Below are 19797 nucleotides of genomic sequence, written 5' to 3' on the forward strand. Positions count from 1 at the left end.
AGGTTAGTGCTGTTCTAAAGGAATGAGGGGATTCTTGGCTGACTGAGTGTTGTAAAGAATGAATGAGTAAATGTTTACGTGAATATTGTGGTAAATTAATGAGTCAATGTTTAAGTGAGCATTGAGGTTAATGAATGTGTAGTTGTTTTTATGAGTGATAAGTGAATGGGTCAATGCATGGTTGGGCTAGTGAGTGTTCTGCTAAACGATTGAGTGTCTGCTTATGTGAGTGTTGTAGAAAAGGAAAAAAAATAACTGGTTGCTTGAGTGGGTTTGGTTGAATTGGTTCATGGGCAAAAGAGTGAATGGATTATCGAACGTGTTGTGTGAGTCATTCGAAAAAATGATGTATTGAAACAAATGAACAGACACATTTGTTGAAGAAGTGAGTGATTTAGTGAACTAATGAGTTAATTCCTGAATTTTTAATGAAGATTTCGGTGATTGAGAGTGTAGATGAACGGTTTGTGAACGAATAAACGATTAGAATAGTCTGGGAATGGTGGAGAGAATGAACGGACGAACAAGTGATTGATTGAACAAAAAAAGAGTATTGAAAGACTGAAATCCCGAAAAAAATGTGTGCGCGTGTGTCAATGGGATTGTGCGTAGTGTTGTGATTTTTGAGGAAGTAGTCTTAATCAGGATGGAGCTAATAACGGCATCGAGGGCCTCGAATCGTTTCGCACGGAGGCTACGAAATCCGACCGTCTATAAAATTAAAACCGAACGCATTGGAAAATGATCGCGTCTTTATTTTTGCAAAAGCAGCGAAATCCCCGGCTAGACGAGTCGAACGCAGGGAAGGAATCGCTCAAATTTCCCATCCTTTTTCCCAGGCTGCCGTCCTTCTCGTCCCACTTTCCCGGATTCTCGCGACTCCGTATAATTCGATACAAAGCTTGTTTTTTAACATAAAACTTTCGATGTGGATTTATGATAAGTAATGGAAGACTGTCATTGCCCCTACATATAAATAAAATTATACAAAACAGTAATAAGAGACCTGAAAATCGTAATAGTAGAATATTGTGCATATTGTTTACTATAACAATTATTTTGAGAGCTGCTGACAAAATTAATGACTCTGTTGGAAATAACATATAATAATTTTGAGATGATGTGCAAACGTATAGAAGAACGTAATTTATGGATTGCAGAGACCAAGGCGCTGGGGTTATATTGGACTCATTCGTATTTATCTTGAGTTTCGCCATAATAAATCAAAGTGAATTATGACGAATGACTTTACTTTTTAAGATTCCTATCGTTTTAATTGTAGTTATTTATGTAGGCCGTAGTAGTGGGAAATTAATAATCGTATGGTCAGCTGTGTAGTTGTGTTGTTCCTTTTGCGATGTATGAAAAACTGTTATAGTTTGTGCCTGTGCCAATATCGAAAGCTCGTTTTGACATATATAATTTATCCTGGCGATTATAACAACAGAGGAAAAAATATATACGTGTGTACGCCAACTTTACGAATTAGTGCTATTTGTCATAACTCTTGTGTCAAAGCGGGCTGTCCTCATCGCACAGGTCTGATCTGCGGTCTGAGCGAAGCCAAATCCGTTGACGTTTATTTATGCGGCCTATTTAAATCCAGCCCATTAACATGTTCTGGCTCATTTTCCAAAAGGCCAGCACTTGTTCACAGTCCATTTACAAAAGGATCGCTCACGACTTTTTTTAAAATTAAATCTCTACGGACGATACAGTCTGGAAATCTTCGATGACACGGGTCATTCCATCTTCTCCTTTTGACATCTTCCCCCCCCCAAGCCCGGAATGTGTGCATTCCTTTTCACGAATTTTAATCACCCGGTGTTTAAAGATTCCTTTTTTATTTGCTCCACCCCGAAAGGGCTAAATAAAACCGAAGAGAAGCAATCGAGGGCGGCTAATACTCGGCCTGGAGGCTAAGTATGAATATTCAAAAGGCAATCCAGGGCCGATCAAATAATAAAGCCGAAAACAGACTCTTCAGAAAAGCCTCCCTCGTCTAAATGAGCCCAGTGCTCTTCCAGGTCTAATACATGTAATCCTTCAAGGGTCTAATAACTATATAATTATCAATTTTTAATTTACTCCGACATACTGGCAAAACAAATATTCAGTTTAAACAAATAAACAACAAATAACACAAATAAAAAAAGCCCATTTCGGTAAATCAACCAGCCACAGCCTCGAACATGTTAATCAATGAAACGGTCAACAATTATCAAAATCTCGACATGCGGTGATGCACTCTGTATGGCTTATAAGGGTCCTGATATTTTGTTTTCAGGTCCGCAGAGTGATTGTAGCATCAAGTATGGTTGTGGCAACGACAGTAGGCAGACCAAAATGATCGGAACCGTACAAACTACAGATCCATATACAGCTATTACCACCAAGATATAACCTACTAGACATTACCTTTGTCGTTAATTCTACTGAAAAAGAAGATACCTTTTTTCGTTAGTTCTACTGAACAAGAAAATAGCTTTGTCGTTAATTCTACAGAACAAGAAGATACCTTTTTTCGTTAATTCTACTGAACAAGAAGATACCTTTGTCGTTAATTCTACAGAGCAAGAAGATACATTTTTTCGTTAATTCCACTCAATAAAAAGATACCTTTGTCGTTAATTCTCCTGAACAAGAACCTACCTTTGTCGTTAATTCTACAGAACAAGAAGATACCTTTTTTCGTTAATTCTACTGAACAAGAAGATACCTTTGTCGTTAATTCTGCAGAGCAAGAAGATACATTTTTTCGTTAATTCCACTCAATAAAAAGATACCTTTGTCGTTAATTCTATTGAACAAAGAGATACCTTTGTCGTTAATTCTATTGAACAAAAAGATACATTTGTCGTTAATTCTACAGACCAAGAAGATACCTTTGTCGTTAATTCTACAGATCAAGAAGATACCTTTTTTCGTTAATTCTACTGTGCAAGGAGATACCTTTGTCGTTAATAATAATGAACAAGAAGATACATTTAGTCGTTAATTCTATTCAATAAAAAGATATCTTTGTCGTTAATTCTATTGAACAAAAAGATACCTTTGTCGTCAAGTCTACTGAATAAGACGATGCTTTTGTCTCGAAAACATTTGAATATGATATCACACATGCCCGAATACTATATACTAAGCAGTTTTTCATTACGATTTTAGAACTCTAATCAGACTACGCGGTATTTTTGATTTCGTTACCTACTCAGTATTGTCGTAAAACACCGATTTTTACGGCTCCAATATTTGATATTTGATCTCACGTTTCTTTATGTTCTTTGGTCTACCCACATTGAAGAAATGCCAGAAAATATCTGGGAGGATAAAAATGCGAGGGTAATGGGCAAATACCAAAATCTAGGTATTTTGCAGATCTCAAGGATAAGGATTTTAAAATGTGATAATTATTGTGCATGATATAGAAAATGTGTATGTTAAAGAGAAAACAGGAAGCATTTCACTTTTTGTAAAAATGTTGATGTCAACTTAGTATTCAGCAAGCCTCTGGGCAAAAAATCACGACTATAATTGTCTATGACGGAAAAGTACGCTTTTAAATACGAGATTAGACGGAGTCGGACAGCCGTGGTGCGATTGCGAGCATCACAAGGGAAATATCGCACCGCGAAAGTGCCCTTCTGAAATAAACGGTGCTTAATATGCGAAGTCGAGCAGGGTCATAAAAGGGCGGAGGCGGCCGGCTGCGAAACAGGTGGTTGCCGCCGTCGACGCCGCCCATACCGTCCCTTTCTAATTAAAACTCGGACGCTTTTAAACAGAAATCCAATATTTTCAGCCGTGCTTCTTTTCCACCCTTTCAGAAAAACCACTTAAAGTTATCACTCTTGAGATAAGATGACCGGGGGTGGGTGGGAATGGAGAAAACCGAGTTAAGGAAGTTTTGTTCAGGTACTTGCTGTTTGAATTAGGTTTAATGGGAGATAGGGCCTTAATTAAACTTTATAAAACGCGGAGGCGGGTCAGAAAGCGATGGCCTAACCCGGTTAGCCCAAAAAAGGACAATACTGTTTAAATGGAATTTTTCCCCTCCCTTTTCTAATAGTGCTTTTTACCCCAGAGATAATTTGGTTTGAACAACTTTTCCTTTAAATTAATTCTGTTGCGTGAGATCGAGAATTTTTATCCTGTTGCCTCCCTCTTCAGAACCCTTTTGTATTATTCAACGAGCCTGCAACTTTATTCGACAGGAGCGAAGCATCCCCAAGCCTTAATAGACTCCAAACTTGTACTGGTGATGGCACAAAGAAAAGTCCACTCTATCATTTGATTTATGCTAGTATAAAACACTTTACAATACTAAAAATGCTTATGCTCATCAATAAATCATATATGTGTTATTAAAATAAAAACACTTCAACTACACCTTTACATGCCAATAAACCTTTAAACCAAATGTCACATAACAAACCTAGGTTGAAGAGATTTGGAAATGATTTAAACAAACCAATTAAATATAAAATAATTCTCTTAATGTCTTGGATGCTTCCAACATTCTTGAACGGGCCATAGGGAATTGAGCGATTGTACATGGCATATTCATTAGCTTAATGGATACGATTTGCTCCTTCCACTATACCATTAATGGATCCGGGATGTAAACTGGTTATATAGGCCTCCGAGCTCATTTTCTCTACCTCGGTATTAAAAGAGACAAGGTCCTTTTTATCCTTGGATACTACTGTCCTTTATCAACCGACGACTCGTTCTTCCAGAAACGCTGGAATTTTATCAATCGAGTTTTATATTTTTTGCGATCCAATGAGTTTGGATTTTTTTCGGTTTTGATGACAACTGCGCTTAGTTAAAGATCGAGCGAGGAATCATGTTGGAGACGTCAAATATCGTCAAATAATATAATAATTATGATTTGGTGATTTTTCGCCCGATACAAAGCGAGAACATGCGAGTCAAGGATTAATCCTTAGTCTCAGATAAAAACAAAATTGATATTTAAAACTTCTGACTTTTGAAACCGTCTACGTCTAGTCACAGATCGAATTAGGTATCAACTTTTTTGGTCAGAAGAAAAGCGAGAACAAACGGGCCAAATATGATTCTTATTTAAAGATTGATTATGGAGTCTTGTTCAAAAGGTCAAAGGGCTAGGAAAATAAACATTGCCTTTTGTAATTCCTCGCTTAGTCAAAAGAAAAAACAAACCGTCCGAATATGAAAAAACACTTACTTAAGGATTAATTATGGAGTCTTCTTTGCAACGCCAAATGTGCAGGCAAATGAACGTAGCCTTAGTGGTTCCTAGCCTGCCGAAAAGTGAGAACAAACTGGCCAAATATGAAAATTGCACGTACTTTTGTTAGAAACGTCAAAAGTTCAGTCAAAACATCATGGGGTTTTAGATGTTTCTGACTTGATAAAAAGTGAAAAAATCGAGCCAAAGCTGGAAATCGTACTTAATTAAAGATGAATTATGAAGTCTTGTTCGTCAAATGTGCAGGTAAATATACCTTGCCTTTAGTCGTTCTTAACCTGCTAAAAGTGAGAAAAAACTTGTCAAATATAAAAATTGCACGTACTTTTGTTAAAAATGTCAAAACATCATGGGGCTTGCAATGTTTCTGCCTTGATAAAAGCTTAAAAAAACGGAGCCAAAGTTGGAAATCGTACTTAATTAAAGATTAATTATGGGGTCTTGTTTGAAATATCAAATGTCCAGGCAAATGAACCTTGCCTTTAGTCGTTCTTAACCTGCTAAAAGTGACAACAAACTTGCCAAATATGAAAATTGCACGAATTTTTGTTAGAAACGTCAAAAATTCAGTTAAAATATCATGGGGTTTGAGATGTTTCTGACTTGATAAAAAGTGAAAAAAATCGAGCCAAACCTGGAAAAGTACTTAATTAAAGATGATTTATGGAGTATTGTTTAAAACGTCAAATATGCAGGTAAATAAACCTTGCCTTTAGTCGTTCTTAACCTGCTAAAAGTGAGAAAAAATTTGCCAAATATAAAAACTGCACGTACTTTTGTTAAAAATGTCAAAACATCATGGGGCTTGCAATGTTTCTGCCTTGATAAAAGCTTAAAAAAACGTAGCCAAAGTTGGAAATCGTACTTAATTAAATATTAATTTTGGAGTCTTGATTGAAATATCAAATGTCCAGGCAAATGAACCTTGCCTTTAGTCATTCTTAACCTGCTAAAAGTGACAACAAACTTGCCAAATATGAAAATTGCACGAATTTTTGTTAGAAACGTCAAAAGTTCAGTTAAAACATCATGGGGTTTGAGATGTTTCTGACTTGATAAAAAGTGAAAAAAATCGAGCCAAAGCTAGAAATCGTACTTAATTAAAGATGATTTATGGAGTATTGTGTAAAACGTCAAATGTGCAGGTAAATAAACCTTGCCTTTAGTCGTTTTTAACCTGCTAAAAGTGAGAAAAAAATTGCCAAATATAAAAACTGCACGTACTTTTGTTAAAAATGTCAAAACATCATGGGGCTTGCAATGTTTCTGCCTTGATAAAAGCTTAAAAAAACGGAGCCAAAGTTGGAAATCGTACTTAATTAAAGATTAATTTTGGAGTCTTGATTGAAATATCACATGTCCAGGCAAATGAACCTTGCCTTTAGTCGTTCTTAACCTGCTAAAAGTGACAACAAACTTGCCAAATATGAACACTGCACGTACTTTAGTTAGAAAAGTCAAAAGTTCAGTCAAATCATCATGAGATTTTGAGATGGTTGTGACCTGATAAAAAGCGAGAAAAACTAGCCAAAGATGGAAATAACACCTAATTGAAGATTAATTATAGAGTTACGTTTGAAAGGTCAATGTTCCAGCAAAATAATCCTTGTGACCAGTCGTTTCTAGCCTGCTAAAAAAACGAAAACAGACGGACCAGGCATGAAAACTGTACTTTCGCGAACATCGATCGTGAAGTTTTGTCTGAAACTTCTCAAAAGTTAAGCCTAAACATTGAGTTTGAGTGGTTTCTGTCTTCCTAAAAGTGAAAACACGTTGGCCAAATATAAAAACTGTAAAACAAGTTTGATCATGGAGTCCTACAGGATTTTTCTAAGTTCCAGCCATACAGCAATATCTCAGTGGTTCCTGGTTTGAATAAAAGCGAGAAGAGGTGGACAACAGTTTATACTTCCGGCTGTTCGAAACGAAATTTTGAAATATTGGACGTCTAGTCACTATAATAGCTCTGACGAGGTGGACAACACATTATGCCTCTTATGTTAAAAACAATTGATTTTTGAAACATTGTACATTTATTGCATATCACATTCGGCTTCACTGGTTCTGGTGTTATAGCAAGCGAGGACTATGGGATCTAAGACGAAAGCTTATGGAAACATCGTACATAGAGCCATGTTACAAACGAAGTCCAGCGAATTAAACATTGTCTTAAGCGTAGTCTGAATAAAATGGAGAACAGCGGGGGCCAAATATTTAACCTTAAAACTGATTCAGATCTTAATAAAATTGAGTGTGTACGGGTGTAAACACCACTGAGAAAACTTGGCGATCTAGTTGTAAGCATTAGAGTTGTTTAGAGAACAGCTAGTCCAAAGATGGAAGTTTCGATTCAAAATCCCATGTATTTTCTCTCGAACTCTAACGGTCCCTGCACCGATTACAAATAGCGAGCCCTGTACCTAAATTAGCGCACGGTTTTTCAGTCCGTCGTAAAATTCTGTGGCCCGATTGCGGTCGAGTAATGGCGATGAGCTGCGCCTGTAAATCGTCCCGTTGGGAAAAAAAACCAAACCTTTTTCTGAAATCGCCCTCTTGTCTTACTTATTTCTGCCAGAGGTAATTGCCTCCTCAGGAGCGTTATCAAAGATATAACATCCAGGTCAATTGGCATGGATGAGGATGTCCTCTTTCGTCTAATCCGACGATCCCAATTCCCGGGAGCATTTGTCAGCAGAACAATACGTCTTCGGTAACAGGTCGCCGTCGACGTTTATCTGTTGCATCCGCTATTTGCCCGGTCACGCGTGGGCTCCGAATGACAGGGCTCTGTTTACGTCGAGTCATCGGGCTGTGTGATCGGCTCGCTATCGATCTGGCCCGTCTAAACAACTTCCGACCCCGGTTTGGAGTGATTTAAGGCGGACTTGTTTAGGTTCAATGGCCAGTGTCCGTATCGAGTGTTCTCTTGGCTAACCATCGGCGATTTGCGGCAAAAAACCACATCATTGCCGAAGGTGATACAAAATCAATGATTACGAGCTAAATGATCTTCACCAATTTAATAACGTGGGCTTCAAAAAATCCATTCGATTCTAGTTGTTCTTACACAAAAATTATTATCAACAATACAGAAGGCTCGACTGAATCACTATTACACTTAAAATCTAAGTGCCTAATTTAGTCCTAAGTTTCTATTTTATAAAATTGCCAGATATGGCAAGAAATAGGAAAAAATTTTGATTAAAAAACCCCTTTATCTTTTCTTCCATAAAATACCGACGAACAAGTTATAATTATTTATTAAAGAATCTTGACATCTCACTGCCACCGATGGTGAAAACAACCCGTCGATATTTCATACAATACAGTCTGATATTTCCGGATATATATAAAAGAGAGTTCAAATCCGATTTTTAAGACACCTCTTCCGAGTAAAGGGTAAACTTTTGGGGCGAGACCTCCCTTGAATCGATAAGCCCTGCGTCGTGTTAAGTCCTGGGTTTTCGAGAGGTGGGGAACCTTTTGGATTGTTTACTGCGACAACCCTGCTTTCTAACCCTCAGGGAAACGACAGAGGGCCGTGTCAATGTTTATAAAGAAACGTTTAAACGAATGTTTTACTTTCTGGCCTGTGTCGACTTGTGAACCCTTTTCTCACCCCTTAACATGGAAAACACAGAAAAAAAAGAGGAACCGATTTTTAAGAGACATTAAACTTTTTGGTGTAATCTTAAAAACTAACTATTCTTCGAATTAAAATTCTGCTTCAGAAAGAACAAACCATTTTGTTTATATAAATAATTAGACTAGCAAGAAATATGAAAATTTGTCGATTTCTTCCGAAAAAACCTCAACCCTGAGTTTCAATACTCCAACAACATTGTCCTGTGTGTTTTTCTATGCTGTCCAGTATGTTTAGATTTACATGATTTTATAACATTGGGTAAATTATTTTAAAGTTTTATAGATTTGGGAAAAACTGAATTACAAAAACGAGAACGGGAAAAAAGAGAGAGAGAGAGAGAGAGAGAGAGAGAGAGAGAGAGAGAGAGAGAGAGAGTAAAGGATAGAGAGAGAAAGAGAGAATGTAAGAGAAAGAGTGGGAGGGAGAAAGAGAAGAAATATGAGAGAATGAAGGAATGAAAAATAGAGTAGGAAAGAGACATACAGCAGGGAAGAGGAGAGAGAAACAAAGAGAGAGAGTGAGAGAATAAGAGAAAGAGTAAAGGATAGAGAATGAAGGAGAAAATATAAGAGAAAAGTGGGAGGGAGAGAGAGAGAAGAAATATGAGAGAATGAAGGAATGAAAAATAGAGTAGGAAAGAGACATACAGCAGGGAAGAGGAGAGAGAAACAAACAGAGAGAAAGAGAGAGTGAGAGAAAAAAGGGAGCGAATGAGAAATATAAGGGAAAGAGAGAACGACTATGAGATAAGAAACAAAAAAAAAGAAAGAAAGAGAAAGAGGGATGGAGAGACAAAGAGAGAAACGGAGCGTTAGAGGGAGGGAGGGAGTGAGGCACAGCCGGTAAAAGAGAAAGAGAAATGGAGAGAGAGAGAGAGAGAGAGAGAGAATGATTAAGGGTAAAAGAATGAATCTTCTCCTTTATTTTCTTTCCCTTAATCTTTTTCTCTCTTTATTTATCTTTGTCTCTTACCCGCTGTGTCTCTCTTTTTCGTTCTTTCTTTTTTCTTTCTTTCTTTCCTTCTCTCATAATTCTTCACTCTTTCTCTCTTGCTTCCTCTTTCTCCCTCTCTCTCTCTCGCTCCATTTCTTCCTCTTTTCTTTCCCTCTCGCTCCCTCTCTTTCTCTTTTCTTTCTCTCTCTCTCCCGCTCNCTCACTCACTCACTCACTCACTCTCTCACTCACTCACTCATTCACTAGGTATAGTGATGATTGAGTGGGATGTGTAGCACTGTCTCAGTAAAATCATTTATTACCTTTCGGAACCCGGTGGCTTTTGATCAAGCTGTGCCACCTTCGAGTTTTTATTTTTCAAAACGGAAAACGTCCGCAACAAATGAAATAGCGTCTTTGATTGAGAGGACCGAGAAGACTAAAGCATTTGAACAATATGGACGTTTACACATTAAAAAAGCTGAACTTCTAAAAAGTGCTTTTGTTTAGCGCAGAAGCGTTATTTACCGAGGTTTTTATTTTCATTTTGGAAATTTTACAAAAATAACGCAGTATGATTTAGGAAAAAACCTTTCGAATTACAATTCTGGAAGGTTGAGAACGCTTTGTCCTCGATGGGAATCAACGTCCTTTGATGTCAATTTTTCAAATATTTCTTCTCCCTGTTCCGAGGCGTTTTTTTTTTAATGTCAAAACTCTAATGGAATTTTATGGGACAGGTGGCACCCGGCGACTCCTCCTTCAGTATTAATCTAGTAATTAAATTCTTCGGGCGGAGCAGGACGAAAACGGAACGTGGGCCGGAACAAAAAGGAGTGATGTCAAAGCGACTATTTTCAGAATGCGGCTTATTGCTTGTACAGGTGGAACCCGAAACGTGCCTTTTTGTAATGCGTCCCTTTTTTCTTCTTCTTTTTCTTGTTTCCACCCTCCTCACGTCCTAGAAACGTTTTCTTTCGTTTAGAACCCAACTTTGATCCCTGGACCGCGAATAAATTCCTGGATTGAAACAAGGGTCGCTACGGGGAAATAAAAGGAAAGCGCGTTCGACGGGAACTAGTCCGGACTGAACAGAGAGAAAGCTTCACAATTAAAAAGTTAAAGCTTTTGAAAAAAGTAACATGCTCAATTTAAAACCAAAGCAGTGCTAAACCTTTTACATTTTTATTCTATTTTATTTATTAATCTCATGATTAATAAATAAAATATATTTTTGAGTATGTTTTCCCTCCAAATATACTCATTTTAATTAATTGAAAATATTTAATTGTACTCAGTTAAGCATAAAACCGGATGTTATTTAAATTATCGTTGAGTGGTCAGATGATAAACTGAGTCGAAATGTATTTATTTTAATTAATTAATTAAATTACATTTTGTCCGAACTTCAAACAACTTGCATATTCATATTTTCACGTCGTTCTTTCGCTTCTTAATAAAAACAGTGGAGTGGCCAGAAGACAAATGGTTTTAGAATGTATTTATTTAAATTAATTGATTAAGTATTTAATCATTTTATTTTAATTGATTAATTATGTGTTTGATAATTCTGAATACTTGCACACGAAATATTTAAAGAACATAATTTACTTTTTTTTTAATTTGTAGCTTATATATGTATTTACATGTTACGAATGTGATGGCAGTAGTTTTTTGACACGGTCACAGCACCAACTCTAATGCCAGAGCTGCACCTGGAAGACACTACGAGAAATAGAGACACTCAGAGTGAGGAATTAAGTGCAAGGAGGTTTCGAGGCCATCGGGTTGTCGGAATGAGAATGTGTACAGAGTGCTCATAAAGAACGGTTAGGATGGATCCAGAAGTTAGTGTGAAATTTTTGGAATCGAGCTCCTATCAGTTGACGAAAGGAACGTTGAGATCATTGTGAATAGTGACGTAGGAAGAAGCTCTAACAATTTGTCTGACCACTTTTCATTCGAATGATTGGATGCTCTGGATATTAGATAGTTTGCCAGAACTCCAGTTCCACGTTTAAACTTGCCACAGTAAAGTCTTGTTTAAGTGTGTGGTGATTAGTGACCGTTAGTCGATAATTATTCAGAAATCGTGAAATGCGATCTGGTGTGATGTAGGTTTCAGAAAAACATTTTCTTTATCGTACCAACGTTTCTATCTTCATTGAGATCATCTTCAGGGCCTGGGATATACAAACATTGTTTAAATTTAACAAATACATCTAAGATGTGAAAAAAGTGAATTTATACAATCCAAAAAAATATTTTTTTATATTCAACCAAAGTACTTCTACTCACTCAAAGTGTTTGTTTTCTGCGTAATTGTGCCATTCTTGCGTGCCGTGTCGAGAGTGCCAGTGAGATATTGTTGTTTTATGTTTATACACTTGGATTTTGAAGGGGTGGGGAAGGAAGTCGGTATACAGCCTCAACATCAAAGAAGCCGACTCGTTATACAAAAATGTCTTTCTATACCGACTTCCTTCCCACCCCTTCAAAATCCAACGTGTCAAAAAATATCAACATATCAGTATAAAACATCAATATCTCACTGGCATTCTCAACACGACACGCAAGAATAGCACAATTACGCAAAAAAAAAAAACATTGAGTGAGTAGAAATAGTTAGATTGATTATCAAAAAATATTTATTTGCATTGTATAAATTCACTTTTTTTCCACATCCTACATGTTTTTGTTAAATTTAAACAATGTTTGTAAATCCCAGGTCCAGAAGATGATCTCAATAAAGAATAAAGATCGAAATGTTGGCACGATAAAGAAAATGTTTGTATGAAACCTACATCTCACCAGACCGCATCTCACGATTTCTGTATAACTATTGTGAACTTTGGTTAAAATTCGCTCATGCGTAAAGCTAATCAAGATATGGCAGATTGGCAGATTTTTCATTTTTAAGTATTTTTTCGTGCAGTAGGTACGCAGGTAAGAACAAGGAAAAGCTGCCAACACATTTCAACATAAGTGATATTTCAATTTTATCGTTATCGAGTTTTGAGAAAATTGATCAACGGGTGTTTGGTTTTTAAATGTTTGAAAAGATAAGACTTATTCCCGCTGTATTCCCCAGAGTTTACAAGAAAACCTAAAACCTAAAAATAACCTCATGCCTTACTTTTGGGAGGAGATATGATTAGCTATCTACCTACGAGAAGGAAGGCGAACACATTTGAGGGACTTAAAGACCAAAACATTTTATAAGACAACTTATGCAGAAAACAAACATTTTGAGCCCTGAAGATGATTTCAATAAAGATCTAAACGTTGGTAGAATATAGAAAATGTTTTTCTGAAACCTATTGTACATCACACCAGACCGCATCTCACGATTTCTAAATAATTGTCTTGTTTAAGGTTAATTTAGTTTTGACGGTCAAGACGGATTTCGGCCCTCGAAGTTTTCTTTTGGGGATTACACCTCCGTCTGCTGTGCAGGTATTTGAACTGAATGGAAATCGGTGTCTGTTTTTACTGATGCGTAGTGGACGGCATGACTTTTGCCCATGTGAAGTACACAGAGTTGTTTCTTCATTCAGTGTTCTCATCGACTTTTCGCACTAGACGTCAATAAGCGATCTTTGGATGTTACAGGTAGTTCGGATAGGAAACGTTTAAAGGACAAAATTGCTTTATCGTCCGCATAGTTTGGGTTTTCAGGTGTACAGGTAGTCAGCAGTATATATGATAACAATATGGGACCAAGAATGCTCCCTTGTGGGACGCCTGTTTGTATCGGTCTATTTCCGAACATTCGTTCCAGCAACTTTTAATCAGCGGCCGGTTAGGTAGTATTTCAGAAGTTGGTAAAAAGAATTGATAGGAAGTATTTAGTGTGTTTTTAATTGGTTAATTTTATATTACAAAAAATTGAATAGAAATCGGTTGATTTTCTCTTCATTAAATATATTTTTTATTAATTCACTTTGCAATAAACGCCCATTAGTTAATCAATTAAATAATAAAACTAAGTTTCGTGTTTTTCGTCATGAACTAGCCATCCTATTTATCCGGCTTAACTAGTTTCCTTGTTGTTCTCTCTAGCATATTTGAATATATCTCTTTAAAATGTAGCCTTCTCGTTGTATATTATTTCATCTCGAACCAGATATTTCCTGGGAAAATGAGGTAAATTTGAGGTCGAGACAGTCTGAAAATAACAATCAAGGTCGGGGGACCGCGATCCGCCATTATATTCAAATTACCTCATGCCCTATTTATCCTGCTCTTGAATACATATTGTATTCATATCATACACATCGGGCTAATTTGTAATTCTATGCCTAGGTGCTTTAATTGTATTCATAGGGCTACAAATTGCGAAGAGGGGGGCTGTTCGGCGGGTGTACTCCGTATTTCACACGAGGAAAGGGCCCCGCATTATTCTTTTTGGAACATGGAGGGTCGACGTTGATTTTGCATTTTTACTGACCTACAAACTCTTAGTGGAATTAATTTTTTGTCTCTTTAAAAATACCTGTAACTGGTCATGAAAGTCATGGACGCATTTGCTTTCAATACTGGCCTAAAGGAAAAAGGAAAACAGCATAAAAAGAACGGCTAACGTATAAGAGAGAAAATGCACAAAGCCACTCAGTAATTAAGTAAAACCGTCAAAAATATAAAAAAAGTACAACCCTCAATAAATACCACTAAAACAAACAAACACTAAAAGGAGAAAGAAAAAGTTTTGTAGATGAATATGCAGCGGAATTGGTATAAACTGGTACTCTCAGAGCTATTGCATCCCCACATAAAAAGAAAATATCAGTAAAAATAACACCATACCAACATAGAAAGAATAGCTGACATAGGTGTGACAAAAACCACGCGTCCATTTAATAATTCTCTAAACGCCCAAAATAACAATGAAAAGAGAGAGAGAGAGAGAGAGAGAGAGAGAGAGAGAGAGAGAAAGAGAGAGAAGAAAATACGAAGAGGTAGTTTTAGACCTAAAACTGTCCATAATAAACAACCTAATAGAAATAGACGTATATAGAAAACCCACAACTACAGACACTATGATACCAGCGGATTCTTCCCACCCATGGTCCCAAAAGGCTGCTGGTTTCATTTGGCTCATAGACCGGATGTTAAAACTTCCGCTAACACCTGATAACTATAAAAAAGAATTAAAAACTATTAAAACCTTAGCAAAAAACAACGGGTATCAAGAAATATTTATTGATAGGTTGCTAGTTAAAAGAATAAAAAAATTAACTTTAAACGAATCAACAATAGGACTCAGTCACCCCACCACAAATGAATCAGTAGGTTTCCGTTGTTTGCCATACATTGGTGAATTATCGCAAAAAGTTAGTAAAATTTTTAAACAAGAAGGTTTTAGAATAGCTTTTAGAAGTACGGGTTCACTTAAAAACATCCTCTCAAAACCTAAAGACAAAGTAGACAACTTGGCAAAAAGTGGGGTTTACCAACTCAATTGTAATGATTGTGATATTAAATATATAGGACAAAGCGGTAGAGAAATAAAAACAAGAGTAAAAGAACACTTGCCTAAATCGAGCAAATTTTCGGAATTTAAGGACCATCTAAAAGAAACAAAACATAATTTCAATTCAAATTTAAATACAAGAGTGTTACATAGTTTCAACAAAGGGAAAGAACTAGATTGGTTTGAGAAATTTGAAATTAAAAAATGTAAAATTGAACATGGTGATAAATGCATTAATAATATAACAGATTTTGATCTACCTCCCATTTTAAATATGTACATAAATAATATCAAACATCCAAATAATTAATCTAATTATTTTAATTGTTATTATTTTTATAGTAATTTATAGTAATATTGAGTATTTATTATTCTAATATTTATTTGTGTTATAATTTCCGCGTTTCGCACGTTCAAATTGAGCGTCATTAAAAAATAAAATAAAATAAAAATCAGCTGATAATTGGAACGTTGCGTTGGCGGAGGTATCAGCGGTTCACTTTGGCAATTCATGTCGAGAGACGTGGTTGTAGAAGTCCTTCAACCTGATGATGAGCTAAAAGGCTCGAAATCCGAATCGTTGCAAAACAACTTACTGTGAGTAGGAACTATCCTTTTAAAGAGTACGAAGAGGTATTTCTTGGGAATTGGTAACCTTCAACTTTGCCGTACTACAATATCAACACGTATAAAGAAAATAACAGAATAATAAAGAATACAATACAAGAATACAAAAAACACAGAAAATATGCTTCTCTAAAAATGAAATAAACAAATAAGCAAACCTAATACGTATTCACTCCCAAATCTCGAAAAAAATACATAGGTTAAGTAAGCATACAATAATTTATATTAACGAAAAATTAAAACGTACAAGCACATACAGAATAGAGAAAAAATCAGCTAGCGATAAAATAAAGTCGAACATACACTAATTAAAAAATGTAAAACCGACGGTCATGTGTTAATTATGCAATCCATTTCAACTATAAAAACTTGAACAACACCATGTTGAACCTCCTCAAAACAAAAAGTCAAATACACAAAGAGAATAATCCATTAGATTTCGTGGTCCTATTGACCAAACAAATTCGTTTCAATTAATTAATCTTTTTATGTAAGGTTTTGCTTGAGGTAAAAAAAGTCAGTGTCACGAGGGGGATTCGAACCCACGACCTCCGGCTAAATACACCGCTGGTCTACCACTTGAGCTATCGTGACTTCGATCCATTCGTACACTAACTTCCCATCTCAAACCAACCTTTCGAATTTTCCCTCCTTTTTGCCATTTTTCAAATGTCGTGTAATCTATTTGATTCTGGGCGACAACCAAAATGGCCACGGAGAGTTTTAGTGAAGTATACTTCATTTTGCTTATTACTTCTATTAGGTATCATGGTCCGATTGACCAAATAAATTCATTTCGATTAATTACTTTTTGATTATGGTTTTCGTTGCGATTAATTAGTTTTGACATGAGTGACATAAATTTATTTTTTATAGCAATTTATTGTTTTCGATTATTTTTGCAACAATTTTGCCCTACGATTTATGATTATATTGTTGTGGAAAGAGACGTGAATAATCCTTATCAGGTGTGAATGTGTATTGAGTGTGTGTTGCAGTCTTTTACTTCTGCTGGGTGCTGAAATGACCTAGCTGTCGGATGCCCCTGCAAAAAAAAAATAATAATAAACCGTATGGAAATATACTGATGATTTTATAACTCTGAAGGGGACGAGGGAGAAACCGCTATTCGGAAGTCAATTGTGTTATCATCAAGGCATTCCAGGCTAATGATCTTACTTAGTTATCCTTGCTTGCATCGGCAGAAAGTGGGCGTCCTAATTTGTCATCTCGGGTAGAACCGGTAGTATGATGTCGGCTAATGATACCTTAGCCCACATTACGCTTCGGAGCCGTGCGGACCCCTGGAGGCGCCGGGTCGCTCCAGACGGGTTTGCATATAAAAGGGGTCGTGACTTATCCCGACAAATTTTACAGCCCTCCTCTCACGACTCAACTGATCTGTCCTTCGTCTCCTTTCTAATCGGCCCAATACGCTTTAAACTAAACCGTTCGATATTTTATTGATTTTTTACAACTCCGACGTGGATGAAAACGATCTGGGACAAAGAACGCCGTCCGACAGCTGTGCCTCTCCAGGAAGAGGAAATCGCCGGAACCCGTTGCAACAATGGTCATGTACTAGCCATCACATAGGCACTCAATGCTCTACTCATAATACTAATACCATTATCGCTATAATAACCCTGCACCTGGCTGGTACTATATTTGAAAAATATGCTTCGGCCTAAGAAAAATTCATAAGATAAAATGTCAATCCTTGCGTATTTCCTTGCAGATTCCAGCGAAATTGTCTTGCTTTGGACGAAAAAAGTTATCTTCCACGCCCACCCGTTTATACCTGAAACGCATATCTTTTTGTGCCCCAGATTCAATCCACAAAAACCTCCTGGAGATATAGGAAATTAGGTGAATATAGTCGACATCTGTTCTTGCTTGGTTTGATTATTTAACATAGACATTACCCTTCATCGAAGCTTTCTCGCAGTCACGAAGATGTTCTAAGTTATGTTCCGACTTCACGCAAACATGCGTGGCGCAGTTATCTGCTAGGCCTACATCCGAGCAAATCGAAAGCCCTTAGATGAACTTTTCGACGAAAATTAAACAGCAATAATTTGCGTGCTTATGATAAACGTATTTTAATAAAGATTGGAGAATGTATTTATTTAAATTTATGTCGTTTGATAACTGATCATTACCTGCATATTCTAGCATCGATGATCTGACAGGTTTTATCGCGTTCTACACCAGATTTCTATGAAATCTTATTGATTTGTATGTGTTTCGTTTGAAATTACATCGCTAATAGGTTTTGTTTTGTTTACAGTTCCCTGGGTGTGAGGAGGCTTGCCAGTTTCACGCCGAGATCGGCGGCGGCCAGAGCGAACCGGTCGTCAGGACGAGAAGCGAAGAGGTGCTCAAAGTGGAAAACAGCGTCGCCAGTTGGTCCAGGCCGAACAAAGCATCCGGCCCTTTCGTCTACGTCGTGATGCGACGCGTCGGGGATCGTCCCTGGAAGCAGATCACCCAGACCCTGGAACCGAGGGCCTGGGTGCCTGAAGGCGGAGTTCTTCGCGTCCTTGTTGTCAATAGGGTCGGCCTCGTAGCCATCTACAGCCCGGAACAGCCCGACTCCGAGATGGCACAGATGAAAGCCGTCCTGGAAAGCCTAGGCCGCGGAGGCGTGCTCAACGGCTACCCGATACCTCCACCTCCTCCTCAAGGCAAGAGGATCAACACACAAATCGTCCAGCCGTCCACGTCGATACCCAACAACAACATCCTCGTAAGTCTTTTTGTTATTATCTCAACAGGCAGAGATTTCTAACCTTGTCGAACTTACAGGACGACAGCAGGGCGGAAGGAAAGCGCCCGTGGAACCTCCACACTATAAGTCTCATCCACCAGAAATACCTAGTGATAGCAGAAATCGCGTGGGAGGGCAGGCGGCAGCTCCAGGGCTCGAGGAAACCCATATACTTCGTCACGTGGGAAGTCGACGGTGGTGGCTTAAAAGGAAATCTCCTGACCGAGTCGACCACAGTCACACTGTCGCTCTGCACCGACACCGTCTACCACATAGAGGTAAGTCTTCCAACTAAATATCAAATGTAAAACCGTACAAACCGTGTCCGAGGTTTGATTTTTGTCTGTTTTGAACCTTAAATTATAACAGGGTCATGTCGCTAGCCGAGACCTTATCCTCCTTTGGTATGCAATTGACCAAGGATTAACTATAGTAGTTCCATGCCAATAACTTCTATAAATCAAGTGAATGTAAAATCTTTCATTCTTCTGTGTTTATTTTGCTTTGGTGAACGTTACAGCGCATTTAAAAAAATATGTTGTAAAAATTTGTGCGTATCCTCGCAATATCAGTCTAGAAGTGGTGTAATTTTTCACTACAATTATTAGGTTTCGTAATCCGCTTGACCAAATAAATTCTTTTCAATTAATTAATCTTTAATTAAGGTTTTTATTGAGATAAAAAATGACAAAAAAGAAGGGAAAATTCAAAAGGTGGGGTTGAGATAGGAAGTTAGTGTCAGATATCTCAAGTGGTAGAGCAGCGGCGTATTTAGCCGAAGGTCGTGGGTTCGAATCCCACTTCTGCCACTGACTTTTTTTTATCTCAACCAAAAACTTAATTAAAGATTAATTAATTGAAAAGATTTTTCTCTATTTTCATATTGGGATTGATAGGTTGATTTACGCTTTAGTATTTTTATAAAATTATTTATGGTCTGCAAATTTGTATTTTTTTCCTGTGAAATATAAGCCAACTCAGTTTGTCACGAAACGTTCCCGGGTCGTACGTTGTATTCTTAGTTTCCGATATTTATAAACATCGTACGTGCCATTAAAATTCAATTCGATTTTAACCATGCGGGAAATTAAACGTTTGTATTCAAAGACTGGTGC

General features: G+C 37.2%; 1 protein-coding gene across 2 annotated transcripts in view; it reads left to right on the plus strand.

The window, feature by feature from the left end:
- LOC106668171 overlaps window positions 1-19797 on the plus strand; it is a 165273-nt gene that overhangs the window by 131336 nt on the left and 14140 nt on the right. For both annotated transcript variants that reach the window (XM_014396684.2, XM_014396685.2), the window contains 2 exons: window positions 18203-18661; window positions 18721-18960. In XM_014396684.2, coding sequence (XP_014252170.1) covers window positions 18203-18661; window positions 18721-18960 — 699 coding nt within the window. The remainder of the gene's footprint in view (window positions 1-18202; window positions 18662-18720; window positions 18961-19797) is intronic.

The sequence above is a fragment of the Cimex lectularius genome, unplaced genomic scaffold, assembly GCF_000648675.2.
Source record: "Cimex lectularius strain Harlan isolate CLEC.00 unplaced genomic scaffold, Clec_2.1 scaffold180, whole genome shotgun sequence".
Taxonomy (NCBI): Eukaryota; Metazoa; Arthropoda; class Insecta; order Hemiptera; family Cimicidae; genus Cimex; species Cimex lectularius.